General features: G+C 52.8%; 1 protein-coding gene across 1 annotated transcript; it reads right to left on the bottom strand.

Annotated features, from left to right (window-relative positions):
- Window positions 1-329: 329 nt before the first annotated feature.
- On the bottom strand, window positions 330-13375 carry SEPT5 (septin 5). The gene is made up of 11 exons (XM_009318563.1): window positions 13286-13375; window positions 8117-8213; window positions 7489-7575; window positions 6797-6920; window positions 6490-6624; window positions 5681-5798; window positions 5261-5362; window positions 4256-4352; window positions 2771-2906; window positions 744-846; window positions 330-404 (listed from the first exon to the last, which is right to left on the bottom strand). The coding sequence occupies exons 1-11, from the start codon at window positions 13373-13375 to the stop codon at window positions 348-350; spliced, it is 1146 nt and encodes a 381-aa protein (XP_009316838.1). The 3' UTR covers window positions 330-347.
- Window positions 13376-15762: the final 2387 nt, after the last annotated feature.

Here is a 15762-nt window from a genome sequence, read left to right on the forward strand (position 1 = left end):
AGAGATTAGTACATGGGAAAGGGAGATCTTTTTCTTTTCTTTTTCTCTTTTAGGATGCCTTAGAGACTTCCCAAGCTATTGTCTTTAAAAGAAAAAAAAAGAAAAAGGAAAAGAAAGAATAATTATTAAAAAAAGAAATACACATCAGTAAACTGTTAAGTGAACAGCCTCCTCCACACTCCAGCTGACTGCAAAGCCAGCATTGCCGCTAATAAATTAGAGGGTGCGGGTGCAGCTCTTGCCCATAAGTCTCTATACAATGGGAAGCCTTTTCTAAATGTCCACAGCTCTTGCCAGGCCTCAGATGGTCACTGGGGGATTCCCTCTGCCCTCCGAGTACCTGCCTCTCACTGATCCTGCATCTGCTGCTGCATCTTCTGCAGCATCTCTTGCATCCGCCGTAACTGCATGAGACAAGAGAAGAGAGAGTCAAAAAGGGATCTGTTGTGGCTGGGAGCTGGTGATCTGCACTGGAGGCAGTCTCTTGGAGCTGACAAAGGGATCCCTCAGGGAGTATTAACTCCTGCCTGAGCACAGAGGCATCTGCGTATGGGGTGGAATGGAGCCATGTTTCCCTGACAGAGAAAGCCACAGCTTTCACACCCTGTCCTCCACACCAGGAACCCATGACGGTGGGAGGCAGGAGTGGGAAGCCCAAGGACAGCCTCTATGGGGCAATCCTGGAGAAACTCCTCAGATTCCAGCTCCAACACCAAGGAGGCCCAGGCAGAAATGGGTCTCACCTCCTCATCCTTCATTTTGATCAGTTTCTCTGTCTCAGTGTCTGGTGTTGGGAGAGGCAGAATAGGAATCGGGCTTTCTATCCTGTTGTCCTGAGTCAGCTTGCTAGAGAGGTGGAGAGAGGGAAGAAACACAGTCAGTCGTGGTTCAGGCTGGCTGGCTTTGCTGTCACCACGTGATGGTGGTCACTCACGATGGCAGACCTACCAGCAACGCGGCAACATGCACCCAGCCAGGTGGAGCGGCTGTGGGGCGATCTAGCCCAGAGGTGTGGGATGCACTCAGATGCAGAATGAGACCAAAGTCTATAAAAGTTTTCAAAATAAAAGCTTGTGGGTAGCTAACAGAGAATATCCAAACCAGGCTTACACTGAGAGCAAACACAGAAAGGGCTGATGTTTCTGACCACCTTCTGTAACTGCATTGGCAAGCTTAGCAGAGACATTTATAGCCAATTTTTCTGGTCTCCTTTGGCTCATCTGTTTATGTGCCTACACATGTACACAGCATCAACACAAACTGTCAGCATCCCTAAGGCACCACATGCTCACCATGGTCCTTTTTTTCTCCAGGAAGATACAACCAGGGGAGCAGTTTAATCACTGCAAGTCTGATAACAAAGCCTGCCCTCATATTCAGGAGGTGGGAGACGTGAGACACAACAGGCACAGCACAGCAGCATTGCAATGAGAGCTGGGGGTGCACACAAGTGCAGGCAGGAGCAGAGGAAGGAGGTGACTTTTTTCCAAAAGTCAGAGGAGCTCTCCGTAGGTGAGGAGGGGGTGGCAGTGGCCAAAGATGCCTGGGCTGAAACTGTGAATTCAAGATGCCACTTGCAGGCATTTACCACTTGGAGTCACCGTTGGCTCATTATTGAGTCAATTCCAGCCCTGGAGTTTGGGATCTCTTCCCGAAACGTCTCTCTAGAGAAGGACCCTTATCCCACTGCTAGAAATGGCCACACTCTGGTTTTACGAGACTTGTTCACTGGCAAGGAGCTAGCCATGGCATGAGAAACGGTACCAAACTTAAGCTTTTCTTAAGCTAAGCAATTGCTTTTTCATCGTGCTCTTCTTTTAATAGATACATAGCCTACGTAAATAGCAGCTCTGACACTTCTCACAGATCTCTAGCATTTAACATAGTCATTTTGGGACTCTGTATTCTCACTGTTGAAAAAGACAGGCTCGTCTGCTATGCAGAAGTACTGAGATACACTGTGCGTGAACAGAATGTGCCAACCTGCACGTTTGCACACAGGCAGCACTGTTCCTTGATGAAGCACAGCCATTTCTGCTCTGCAACGTGGCAGCACAGAGCTACCCGGCCAGTTCAGGCAGGAAGTGAAGGGGATGGTTTACAACAGATGAGCCAAGACCTACTTAAACCTAAAATTTGCCACCAGTATTTCAGTCGTGGAAGGGAGAAGGAAAAAAAGTAGTTTCAAATGAGAAGCCTGTGAGTGGTCTCTCTTCTATTTTCTGATCGTTGTGACTAAAACCACAGAGAATCAAATGCAATGGGAAGACAATGCAGAGAAATCTTTGGAGATGTGTTAGGAGTCTTGCTAATTGCCTGGGCTCTGTTGTCTGAGAAACAGCAGCACCCCAAGGATCATGCTGTCATTTGGACAGAACTACAGACTGCAGAATGCCTTCCTCTTTGGCAAGGCACACAGCTATCACCCACCAGAGAGACGGTTTATCCCCATTTCATTAGGCTGGATGTATTTCACCCAGTGCTAAGAACAGCTCTTCAAAAGAGTCTCCAGGCCTACTTCCCAAGATCTGCGTGGGGAATCCTCAGACAGGAACATGAATTCTCAGAATTATCTCCACCATGGGTTCAGGCTGTGGGACACACACTTGGATTTGCTATTTTACTTCCCAGTGCCATTCCCCAGGCTGCAGCCCAGCACGTCCCCAGCAGATCCACAGCCTCCTGACCAACGAGCCATTCTGAGAGCAACCCCAGCTCTGCAGACCGTGAAACACCCCTGCCACCTCCAGCTGAAGTGGTGCGGACCCACCTGGTCATTTGCTGGATGCACTGAGCTCGGTAGTTCTCATAGTGGACATCACAAGTGACGTCCTTCAGGTCGTGCATGTGTGTCCGGATCAGCATGTTCCGCAGCTTCACAAAGTCGCAGTGTGCCTGGTTTTCCACTGCAGAAGCAACAACACGACAGTGCTTGGATGTCACACCTCACCAGCCCTCTCCAGGGAGCCCTTTCCCACCTCCCAGCACCCAGGCTGGACTAAAACTCCCCCCAGGGCCCCTTCCCCATCAGTGCCTGGGGCCCTCCTCCTGGCCCTGGCACAGGCCTCGATGATGCTCTGTGCTTCTCAACACCAAGGCCAGGCTGCTGAGGTCACTGTGTTCCCAGGACTTTTTCTGTGTAAGAGGATTAATTAAGCATGTACAGCAGAGCCCTGAAAGAGGATGCTGCTCCCAGGAACATGGGATGTCATTGTTATAACCACAGCGAGCGCAGCCAGTGCTGGAGGCAAACTGATCATCTCTTCAGAATTTAGCACTGATCGAAAGGCCCCTGTAGGCAAAATCAGCTTCTGAGGGGCAAAGCCATGAGCAGGCAATGGTCTGGAGAACTGAAAGAGCTGCTGTTACCACGGGGAGCCAGGCTCCAGGCAGCGCTGCGGGACTCTGCAGGGAAGTGTTGTGGTCAGTAGCTGTGTGCCTGCTATGGTGATCCCCATTTACCTCTCTGCAGCGCCACGGGAAGCTGGCTATGTCAAGCCCAGGGTTTCACAAAGTTGATGCCACTGCCACATGCCAGCACCCTGACAGGCACAGCCCCCTCTGGAGCCAGTCAGAGAGCAGAGCCAGCAGCTGGGCAGCCCAAGCAGCCAGAACCAGCCCACGAGTGCACACACAAGCTTTTGGGATCTAAAGCTGCAAGACCTTAAAGCAATGCACCAGCACGGGGGAGTCAGCAGCAGCAGCAAAAGCCATTCCAGGGTTATTCTGCCTACAGGCTTTATGAAATTTCTCCCTTTAGAAAGAAAGAAAGTAAGAGACAAACACATTGTGCATCAGCACAGCCTCCAGCCCAGCAACTCCAGCACATACAGGAGTGGCAGCAGAGGAGGAAGTGCAGGAGGGTTTATAATTCAATTTGGCTGAGGGCTATGGCTTCTCCCCAGAAACTAAACTGGCAATGCCCAGCCTCCCCCCTTAATAAGAAGCCATATCCTAGTGCATTAAAGCCCAGGCATTCTTTCATTCTCACTGGAGCCTCTCTTCTTCAGTCTGTCATGGCTTCAGACAGAGGCAGAGTGATTGCTACACCCCCAATAACAGACCTCCTGAGCTGGTCCCAGTTCCTCTGTCTCTACCCTACCTTGGCCCCTGCCATGTGCCAAAGGTGGCACAGTCAGTCATGGCTGTGCAGAGGTGAGCTCTCCCCTGCCATTCCTGTTGCAAGTGCCTGCCTGTCCTTCCCCCATCCCTGCCTGCCCCTCGCTCAGTACTGGCTCCCAGGCACCACGCTTACCTTCCACAATGCCCCAGGGGTAGAGCCGTCCACGGACTCGCTGGCCTTTCGCCTCCACCACAGTGTTACTGCCGATGACAGCAAAGGGAGCGCTCTCCTGGAATGAGAGGCATTGCTGAGCCCAGCTCAGCCTGGGGCTGCCCACAGATCCCTCCTCCAAGGGCCAAGCTCAGGCAGAGCAGAACAGGAGGAGGAAGGTGCTGGTAGGAAAGGCACAGGGACATCCACATGTGCCACAGCACAGGACACCACAACCCAGTTGCAGAGAAAAGGCACTGGGATCTGCAGGCAGCCTAATTCCCAGCCTGAACTTCTCAGCTGTCCTGAGGGAAGCTGTATCTCTGCAGGTGCCTGCATCCCTTCTTTGAGGGGAAATTCTACAAGGAAGCCAGAGCAGAAAGGCTGGGACACCAAGCAAGTGGGAGGCCAAGAGCTTGTCCAGGCAGGGATGTACAGGCTGTGCTCCTCTGCTCAGAAGGGAGTCAAAGTCCGTTGCACAGCCTGCACAGGAGAAACAAGGCCATACTGCGTGCACACACAGGGCTGGCTCAGCTTGGGAGAGGGTCAGGCCTGGGCTGCTGGGGCCTCCAGACAGGCCTGTATGATCATGTTGTCTCCCTCCCATGCAACTAATATGTCACAGTGGTGCCTCATCACTCACAAATGGCTCCTTGCTGATGGCATCACTCAGAAATAGGTGCTTATAAATGCTATACAACCCAGCCTTCATCTTAAACATACAGTCTGGGGTAGACCAAGGAAAGACTGACACTCCCTGGTGGGAAAGCAGAATTGCCATGTCTTCATGCCACACTTAACTTCATGGCACCAGCAAGGACATCAGCACCTTCTCCAGGCCATCTACCATGTGAGCCAATGTAGGCTGTCCCCTGGGTATCAGTAGCACGGGCCTTTGGCACACATAGGGCAGCTCTGGCTCCTTCTGGAGCAACCAACATACCCACGAGCCTGACTTCCCAGTCCCCTGCTGAGCAGGTTGCTTACCTTCAGCTCTCTGTCTTGCTGCTTGAAATCCTCATCTTCATCAGAGTCACACTCAGGAAACTGGTACACTTTAATGCCAAATTTGTCAATCTCTTCCCGGATCTGTGTCCATGAAAGACAAAAACAAAAGGATGCAACACTGAACAATACAGAAATGCTGGGTTTATTCCTTGTTTGTGCTACCATGGGTTTGCTCTAGCCTACAGATGGCGAAAGGATTCGATGTTTCTTCTAGAGCTGGCGTCTCTGCAGACACCACTTCCCTTCTCTCAGCAGAGCACTGCTGCAATTGGATTTGCAGGTACTGTGTGTGTATATATACACACACACACTATCTATCTATCCATCTATCTCCCCTCCTTCCTCAGCCCATCCCTGCCGCCACATCAGGTATACCCCTGTAGAGAAAGAGCATCTCACCCTCTCTTTTAGCTTCCGGATCTCGGAGGGGATCAGGCAGTCAGCTTTGGCAATCAGGGGCACAATGTTGACCTTCTCATGCAGAGCCTTCATGAACTCAACATCCACAGGCCTCAGCCTGCAGCAGGGACAAGGAGGGACATGGTTAGCAAGGACACACTGGGCAGCTCCCCCTCCAGCTTCTCCCACCCACCCAGCACGAAGGGGAAAGGACAGCACTGTCACAAGAACCTGGGACAGCACTGGGATAGCACTGGGACAGCCCTCAGCTAGGGCTGTATCTTCAGGAAAGCTGTCTCAGATTTTAGCTGCTGAATGTCTCACAGAAGCACAGGCTGGGTATTCACTCCCTTGCAGGCCAAATACTGCCCAGGCCACAGCCCAGGGCCTCCCTCCAGCTGCCCTGTGCTGCAGGCAGCCAACACGACCCCTCCAGCTGCTCCAGGCTAGGCCAGCACATGAGCCAGCAAGGGGCAGGGACTGAAGGCAGCTTAAAACTCCCTTTCCTACCCATCAAGTCACACTTAGCTAGATAGGAAGATACAAGTCTGTGTGGCATTATTTCTCCTGATTTCCAAAACAGGCTGCAAGGCCTGAGGGAGATCTGCTCTGCCTGATCACAGGCAGTCTGTCATGCTAGCGAGTGGGAGGGAGATGGTGTGATGCTCAGCCGAGGGAGAGCAGCCGGACGGCTCTCATTCTGTGCCAACAGCCCTGCCAATGTACAAACCACTATAGGGCAATCCTGGGGCACAAGGGTCTTCCCTCTGGATTGAGTCATACCCCAGCCCCAGAGTGGGGGCTCTCACCCATGCCCGAAGGGTGAGATGAAGTAGAGGCAGCAATGCACTCGGTTGTCCTGGATGTTCTTCCGGTTCAGGCCGCTCTCATCACGGAAATACTGTTCAAACTGCTGGTCAATGTAGTCAGTAATGGGCTTCCAGCTGGGAAGGGTAATTCAATCAAAACAAAATCATGTGTTTAACAGGACACTGTTTCCTAGGGGCCATGAGGCAGTATCACCCCCTTCACGCTGCCAGACCCCCTTTCGGTGAAGCACCCACAGAAAGCAGACGTGGCCAAGGACTAGGAGGAAGGCAGCGGTGGCCTGCTCACCACTCAGTGTTGTTAACAGCATCTCCAAAGCCTGGTGTGTCCACTATAGTCAGCTTCAGCTTGACACCCTTCTCCTCAATGTCCACCGTGTGCTTGACAATCTCCACTGTCTGGTTGATTCTCTCTTTGAAAAGGAATATGTGAGTTAAAGCCAGGCAGTAACTGGGGATCCCCACTCACACCCACGACAAGCCGGCTCCCTCCTTATCATTGAGCACAGGGAGTAGCATGGGTGTCAAAAAACCCTGATCATCCTCTAAGGAGCCTCAAGGGAGTGGTACTCTGGAGGCCAGCAGCAGGCAGGCAGACTCTGAGAAGATACACAAACCTCTGAAGTGCTTGTAGCCCAGCTGTTCTGAACATTTTGTCCAGTCAGTTGGGAAAGGGAATCCCTACTACACTCCAGCACCCAAGAACAAAAGACAAATCTCAGCATCTCAACCCAAAAGGCTAGTGCTGCTCTGCAGCCGCATCTTTCCTTCATAGGACAGAAGAGCCCTACAGCCAAACCCTTTTTGCCTGAATACTAGTGCCTCTACAGCCAGCAAAGGAGAGCAGAGCAACAAACAACAGGGCTGGGATCCAGTCAAGCCTGTAGCTGCTGCTGAAGCAAGGAACCAAAGTACTGGTCCTTAGAACAGTCTAGACCTGTGGGCACAAGAACGGTTCACCCCCCTTTGTTCCCAACTTACCCTCTGCATTGAGGAGCTTTCTGTCTTTGTAGAGGTCTGTCAGGAACAGGCTATTCACCAGCGTGGATTTGCCCAGGCCCGACTCTCCTAATTGACAGAGTGCAAAGGGGAGGAGCGAAAAGCAAGCAACATGACCCACTAATTGACTTACAAATGAAACTGAACAAGGCTTTGAATCCTGAGCCAGAGGAAGTGAGAGAGATGAGCTGTCAGAAGCTGTTTCTGGGCATTACATTTTTCCAGCAGTGGGAGGACTTTTTGCTGCAAGATGTCTCAATCCTTGTTCAAATGTGATTTCCGAGCTCCTCCACCCTCCCTCCCCTTCCCCTCCCTCGGTCCCTGGCTGACCCTGTCTTCACCACCCAGACCAGCCACTCTGTTGGAAGAGAAGCTACACTCGGTGCTTGCTCAAGCAGGCTATGAGTGGTCAGGAGGGGCCCACTCTCCCTGGGCGAACAGTGTGACTGCAACACAGGCTGGGGAGCAAAGCAAGGCCTGAAGCACAGACCAGAACAGAGCGAGGGGAGGATCCACACCCTAAGGGAGCACCTAAGGGAAGTGAAGAGAGCTGGTCCCCTCCACGCACCCACCATGTGGCCCAGACACCTCCACCCATGGGCAGTCTCACCTGCGACCATCAGGGTGAAGTCGAAACCCTTCTTCACAGATTTCCGGTGGACCTGGTTCGGCAGAGTGGCAAAGCCCACGTACTGCTTCTCGTGGTCCTGCAGGGCAGAGGCAGACAGAGCAGGTCAGGGTGTGCCTCCTGCTCAAGCCTCACACAGCAACAGGGAGTTGGACTCAAAAAGTCCCTGAGGCAGAGCCAAGGGGTGGAGGAGAGGTCAGTCCCTGCCCTGGCAGCAGTGCGGGGCAGGGCACGTACCTCCTCTAGGCTCAGGGACTTCTGCCCTTCCTGCAGGTGGGCACGGAGGGCCACCTCCTCCCAGCTGCAGCCCTGCTTGGCTGCTCTCACCAGCAGACACGGCAGTTCACGGCAGTCTTCCAGCATGGAGAGCACAAGGGAAAAGGTACATCCTGCTGTTCCCACCAGAGAGCACATCTGGGGCTGCTACCGACACATAACTTTCCTAACTCTTTGCTTCTCCTGCACAGAGGCAGGCTCCCCTCACAGCAGGGTCACCAAATGTCACCTCTCCCCAGGTCTTTCAGAGCCATTTCTGCATCTCTCCTTCCAGAGGCGCATGCGGTACATGATGGAGAGCTCTCTGTAATTAGCACCCCAGGGCTTGTGGTGTCCTGAGCCGTGTCTAGAGGAGGGCACAGTGGCTTGGCTTCTGTTTGACCTGAGACAGGATTCACAGCCACTCCTGGCTGAGTAAGAGGAAACCCTGAATAATCTCTAGTGTTATTTCTGAAGAGACAGAAGTTCAAGGAGCACAGGGAAGTGGGAAGATGTGAAAGTATTGAGAACACAGGTGAGATGTTTTTGGTGAGGGTATTACATATGGTATTACTGGAGTGTTACCTACTGCCTAACCACCCCCCAGATGCAGACCCCTATCACCAAGCGCTCTCTTACCACATAAAAGCCACAGCCACCCCACAAGCGCAGCACATGCTCTGTACAAGTGCACTAAGAGCACACAAGGAGTGACATGACCAATGGTGTGTTTCACAAGTGCACAGCATGCATCCCGCAACCAGGAGCAAACACGCAGCCTGTGCTGTGTCCCAGGGGCACACACCCTGCTTGTGCAGGGTACGTCCCGAAAGGCAAACACGGCTCGTCTATGGGATTCACAGACTGGGCTCAGCACACAGTCCGGTGCTCACAGCTCAGGCAGCTGTGGGTAACTGTGGGTCACACAGCCCGGCTGCTCCAGCCAGCCAGCCTCCATCTGAGCAACCCCGGCCCTTCACAACCCGCCCCCCCATGGCAGTGCGTTCCCCTCCCCAGGCCCCATCACAGAGGGAGGGTGGGCACAGACCCTGGCAAACACCTCCCTTCTCACATACTTTCCAAGCTAGACCCAAGGGGAAGCAGCCGTTCACAAATGCCTGAGCTAGAGACATGATAGTCTCTGCATTTCAACATCACTTAAAATAAACGTACCCCTGGGATTCACACCACAGGCAAATCCACGAAGCCAGGAGTTCCTCAAAACCAGCCCCAGCTCCCACCCAGCCACGGATGCCTTCAAGCATACAGCTGTCCTCAATCCACAGCTCTCTGGCACTGGTTCTCCAGGCACAGCAGGGAAGACCTCTGTTCTTAAGTTTAACTATCTCCATTCCTGGGGCATACACTCAAAAAACCACAAATTATGATCCAGTGTGTCGAGCTTAGGGCAATGCTGACTCTCACCTATTTCCACACTGCAAGTGGACAATGCAGCTGCCGAGCAGCCCTCTACAGCCCCTGGCCGCATGTCCACATCTGTGAGCATCCTCAGGCGTCCTCATCTGGGCAGACTGAAAAGTTGTGGTGGGGACAGACAGCAGGGAAGACAAAGAGTCTCCTCCTCCCAATTTATGGCTGCTCTGCAACTGTCCACTCAGACAGGACAGACATGGCTGATGGCCACTGTGGCCCAAGGGCTCTGTTCTTTAGCATGGTCACTGCCTTCTAGAAATTTAGGTTTGGTTTGAGTTTCAGACTTGACAGACAGACAGAGTGACTGTGGGCTACAGTCTCCCTCACCTCACCCCCTTGCTAATGTAGCTTAAGTAATGCTGCTCCACCACCCCACAGTCCAGAAAGGCAGGAAGGGACAGAGCAAATGAAATTAGAGAGAAGTGGGGAAAACTAGAGTGTGCCCAAAGCGCTCCACTGGCAGCTCTAATGGCTGAGCTAAAAGGCACTGGCATACCAAAGCAGCGGTGCGGCAAGCAGTGGCGAGACCCCAGGGTGAAAAGTGATGGCAGCTCTGATGAGCTGCATGCGGCAAAGAAACGTCTGCCTTGGGGAACACTGCGAACCGCCACCCATAAACAGTAAACACAAGGTGTGTAAAACAGGGTGATAAATGTGATAATGGCAAGATCAAGAAAACAAGAAAAAAAAGGCCACTTCCAGCCTGTGTCCCTTGGTGCCAGGGCTGCCTCCCAGCTGCTTTGCTTCCCAGTGAAAACACATCTACGAACACAACCAAAGTGCACACGTAAAAGCCCGCACCTCACAGTGCAAGGACCAGTGTTGCTCAGCGAGCAGCACAAATATACAACATCCTTGCCCTTGCATTTCTCATACAGCCAAGCTTTGGGTCGGAGCAGGAAGAGACCCGCCCTGATCTTTACCAGACTTTGGAAAGACAACGATCACCTGCTCTCTCCAGTGACTTGACATGTGAAATAGTACTAGTAACGTGCTAATAAAACCATAGCTGAAGCTCAGGGTGTGTTTCTCTTATTTTCTTTGTTTTTTAACCTAGATGACTAAGGGCTGACAATGGAGACACTGGGGAGCTGAGCTCTGGTGCAACTCCACTTACTTCAGCCAAGTGTAACTGGCTGAACCTGATCTCTCGTTTCTGTTCAGCCCAACCAAGAAAGCGTGGATTTACTGTACCTCTGGTTACCTCCCCATAGCTCAGTGGAATCAGACACTTGCAATGTCCAGCTAGTGCAGGACACTGCCGTTTACTCATGACTCATGCAGTCATTTCCATCACATTAAGGAAGGTCAGTGCTGAGCACAAGGCCAAAGAGAAGAGCTTCCCTCGCAGTGGGAGGCAGCCAGAGTTGCAAGGAGAAAAGTCCTGTTCCCAGTATGCTCCGCTCTGACCAGCATGGACGAACTGCAGAGCCCTGCCAGGAGCCAGAGCAAACGTGTCTCTAAAGGGGAAGGCAGGAGATGCAGGGGAAATTGTGGAGAGGGATCCCCTTCTAACCACCTTCTCTCAGGAACAACAACATGGTCCCTGCACCACGGCCAGCCTAGACCCACAGTTCCTCATCTCAGCTTTAAGACAACCAATGCATGCTCCCATCCCACTGCAACAGGCATGTGCCACCGTCTCTGCCAGTGTGCCAACATCAACATCGCACTTAAGGAGCCCAAGCAGTCTCCTTAGACTGGTGTCTGCCTCACTCAAAGCTCTACACCACTCACCATCTTCATTAGGACCCAACACGGACACTATCTGCAGAGCAACCATGCACGGGACGGAGAGTACCGAAGCAGGTGTAGAGGGCTGGGAGGGTTACTGAAGGAGGCAGGTGACTTTCTGGGTTGTGAAAAGCTGAAATCCATTAATTAGATGAGAGACTTGGACTGAGGGAGTTCCTGGAGGCATCACAGCCCCCTCCCACATGCTCCTGACCCTCGTGAGCCAGCTCCCATCAAGCCGACACAGGCTGGGACAGCCGGTCACCGCACCATGCTTCCCTCACCAGCCCCAGCTGTCAGGAAAGGGCCCCGGCCAGCTGAGCACTCTGGCACGAGAAGCCCCTTTCCCCACCGCCTCCTCCATGTGCTGTCTTTGTTCCCACTGGCGTCCTGCTCCCACGCACCTAGGAATGTGCCCCACACACTGCAGCGGAGGCCACCAAGAGATGTGGCTGACCTTTGGGGCCCTGTTATAAACCAAAGCTCCCCAAGCCGAGCAAAACATGTCTGTACTCTCCCTCGGCACACGCTCGCCGGTTCACCGGACATCACAGCAACACACCACGTCCTCACATCCTCCACCACGCAGCCGAGGTGGCCAAGGCTCCCTGGCAAGCAGTGCTCTCCCTGGGAGTTCAAGCAAAGGGACAAAGCACTGGTGAGTTCAAGTCCTGTTCCTGTCGGGGGTAGAGACATTCAGGATCTGTTGCATAAGAGGAGAAGCCATCCCCAGTACCAAGGTGTCCGCAGGGCTGTCTGTACCTCCAAGACAGGGTACGCAGCATGGCCTCCATTGCTCCTGCCATTACCGATTCCCTCCTCACCTCCCCCGTGGATGTGCTGTTTAAACCAATCTCGTGTGACTTCACCATGCAGCCTGGGGATAAATGGAGCCTTGCTGGGTATATTCAAAAGGGATAAAATTAAACACCATGGGACCACAGAAAATTTGATGAATAACCCCTACCCCAGGTCTGGAGCAAACCCCAGAAATGATGGAGCTTGTGTTGGGATCCTGCTACCCCTGCCTCCACTTCTTCATGGGGGGGTGGGCTCTTGGTGTTACAGCCTCCGGCGCAAGCCGTCCAGCTCCCTCCCAGGCAGCCCTTCTTCCAGCCGTTCCTCTCTAGCCAGGCACAGCTGCCACATCCACATCTGCACAAACCAGCACAGCACAGCCCCAGAGGAGAAGCAAACCCTTCACTTCCTTTCATTGCCAGAAAGCTGCATAAATTCATAATGCAAACAGCCCCCAGGGCATCTCCCGTGTACATCTGTTGCCTCAGGCCTGGGGCTGAGAATGGGAGTATCAGCAAAACACTTGCCCACCAGCATCTGCTGCAGCAGAAAGAAAACCATCCAGCAAAGCACAGCGTTAACATGATAGCACAAACCAGACTGCATTTGGGCACACACGCAGCACTAACTCCTGCCCTGAGCACCCCTAAGCACACACACGCCATTCAGAGAGGGAATCACTGCATCAAATAACCACACAAAAATATGTCGCGCATCTCCCAGCTGTCCATCACGCCCCTCGGCCCTGCTCCCGCTGGGACTGCTCCCCTCCTTTCTGTCCCCACCGTCTCTCCCTTACCAGCGTCTTTCCGCTCCTCTGCTCCTCAGAGGTCTCATCTCATGCTGCACACGTCTGCTCGGGCACCATCCTCCCCCCTCTTGTCCCTGCTGCTCCCCAGCTCGAACGGTGCTATAAATACATCCCCATACCTTCAGCTTGGCCGGGTGGCTTCGCTGTGCCTGCGTCCGGGGAGAAAGCAGCCGCTCCACTAACCGCTCCTGAATAATGATCGAATCCATAACCACGGCCGGCAGGACGGACAGCCACCACGGGCCAAGAAAAAAAAAACCCAACCCATGTGTTCCCTCCCAGCCTTCGTTAAATCCATGCGGCAGCCCCCCCGCCTACGCATGCACACACACGCAGGGCTGGCTCAGCTCGCCTCAGTGTGGCAGCCCAGCGAGGCAAGGAGGAGAGGCGAGGAGAGAAGAGGTGAGCGGGGTCCCACGGCAGCTGCCCGGGATTTCCTGCCTCCGCCTGTGCTGCGGGAGGAGCCTGCCAGCAAGGACAGGACAAAAGCCACCGCAGCCACAGGCCAGAGGCAATGTCTCTCGCTCTGCCAGTGTCCCGCGGAGGGGTTGTGCACATACCGGATGCTGTCCCAGCCATGAGTCTGACTCCTTTTGTCAGATGGGCTTATTCAGCTGGAGGCTTTCTTAAGATATCCTGACTGATGCAGCCAAGACAAAGGTTCACTGCAAGGAAACCTGCTCTTGGCAAAAACGTGCTGCTTCTGGTTGTGTGTGTGAAGGTCTAAAGGGTCTGGAAAGCTCCCAAAAAGCTGGGTCCAAACTTAACCTCCAGATCCTAGTCCTGGTTGATGTGGATCTGCCTCCACGTCGTGCAGGTCCATCTGTTGTCTAGTCTAGGCTATATTGCAGCCTCATCTCTGAATCCAATTGGAATAGCAGCTGATGTATTCTGGACCTTACAGCAACCATTTAAGCTTTGAAGACATTTCAAAATAAAGAAGTATCTGTGTGTTTGTTAAGCACAAGTACCCAGCCCAGCAACAGCCTAGCATGCACAGAAAAATCATTCACACCTCAAGTTTGGATTCTTAACCTGCGTATAAGACCTGCTTTCCAGCTTTTCTATGCAGTCATAGAAACTGAAGAGGAATTTATTTGAAACAGACAAAAGCTGATAATCTCATATAATCATGATTCCAGAAATTGGGGGGTTAATATCACAGCATGTACCATAAAGTCACACAAGATGGCAACGCTGGTGGTGCTGGAGGAAACTGCCACTTGCCACACAGGTTCCCAAGCAGCTTTCTGCTCACAAACAGGTAAGGACGCAAGCTGCTGCCTCCCTCCTGCCTCGCTCCCAGCCAGAGCTCCCACTGCTTCTCTGGGAACCACAGGTCTCTGGCAGTGGCTCCAGAGAGCACCTGATCAGCGGGGTCTGCCCTGGTCACCTCAGGCCACAACCCAGGGCCTCCACCGTGCAACCCCAAGCGTGGCTGACACCAGGTTCTGCTATAAGGTACCAAGTTACTGCAAGGTCTCCAGTGGCCTGAAATCTGGGGGCAGCTGTGAGAGTGGAAAGGTCTTAGAAACACACCACACGCTGAAAAAAAAGGAAAGAAGAAGGAAAAAGAAGAACGATATTTTACCTATGCTGCCATCCTGTAAGCTGAGGGAAGGTGACCTCAAAAGTTTCAGGCATGAGGTCCTAAAGGCTCAGAAAAATAAGTGGAGGAGAACTGGGAAACAATCCCAGAGCAGGAAAACTCCTGCCATATGGCAGCTATCATATCACATGCATAAAGCCATTTTCCAAACCACCCTGCTCTGACAGCAGCATCTTTAAATTACACCCATTGGGTTTTGCTCCCAATCATTTCTGCATGTAACAGTCAAGCGGAAGGCCTGGACTGAGATCCAGGTGTGACAAGAATTGCCACCTCTCAGAACACGTCCCTGTTTGGCGGCTCTGCCCCTGCTTTGCAGCATTGCTCCCTTCCTCAGGGAGATGATAATCCTACAACATCCTCCCAGCCCAGTGCTAGGTCGGGCCACGCTCATGACACTGTTTTTTTCTCCCAGATTCACAATACCTAATCCCTGCTTTCCTGACTGGAGGACTCCACCACCGGAGTCTGCAGGTTGTGCATGACTGAGGAGCAAGGAAGGTACCACACTGTCTGCACTGGGCATACCAAAGATCGATCCAAACTTAACTTGAGATAACACAGAGGTTTCACCAGTCTTTCCACACCATAAACCACAATAGCTGCAAGAAAACCCTCTCCAACCCCCATGAATTCTCATGGCTTGGTAAACCCTTGTCTGGGGACCACAGGCCACATGGCCACCAACCACAAGCATCTTCCATGGGTACACAGAGACATGCTGTGTCCCCACAAGCCCACTGCATCAAATCAGAGCATTTTTCTGAGCTGGGATCACAGATGAAGTCAACAATGATTTGGTTGCAACAAAACCACAGTGTTGTTCAGGGCCTCAGGAGCCGTGCTGACAGTGCAGAGAGGAACAAGGAACTACTGTCTCCTGAGCGCCTTGAGCTCTCACACATCACACTCACTCTCAGGACTGGCAGCCAGGGAGGAACTCCAGCCAGGAGGCCACGCCTGGGAACGCAGAGAGCAGATTAGGGA

This window comes from Pygoscelis adeliae, unplaced genomic scaffold (assembly GCF_000699105.1).
Source record: "Pygoscelis adeliae isolate BGI_AS28 unplaced genomic scaffold, ASM69910v1 Scaffold410, whole genome shotgun sequence".
NCBI classification, from domain to species: Eukaryota; Metazoa; Chordata; class Aves; order Sphenisciformes; family Spheniscidae; genus Pygoscelis; species Pygoscelis adeliae.

What these genes read in the sequence shown, in the direction of transcription:
- SEPT5 (XM_009318563.1), bottom strand. Translation starts at nt 13,375, where the DNA reads ATGGATTCGATCATTATTCAGGAGCGGTTAGTGGAGCGGCTGCTTTCT. An exon ending in GCCACCCGGCCAAGCTGAAG is followed by an intron (nt 8,214 to 13,285) that starts GTATGGGGATGT and finishes TCTGCCCTGCAG; the next exon opens with GACCACGAGAAGCAGTACGT. An exon ending in TGCATCCAGCAAATGACCAG is followed by an intron (nt 847 to 2,770) that starts GTGGGTCCGCAC and finishes CCACCTCTCTAG; the next exon opens with CAAGCTGACTCAGGACAACA.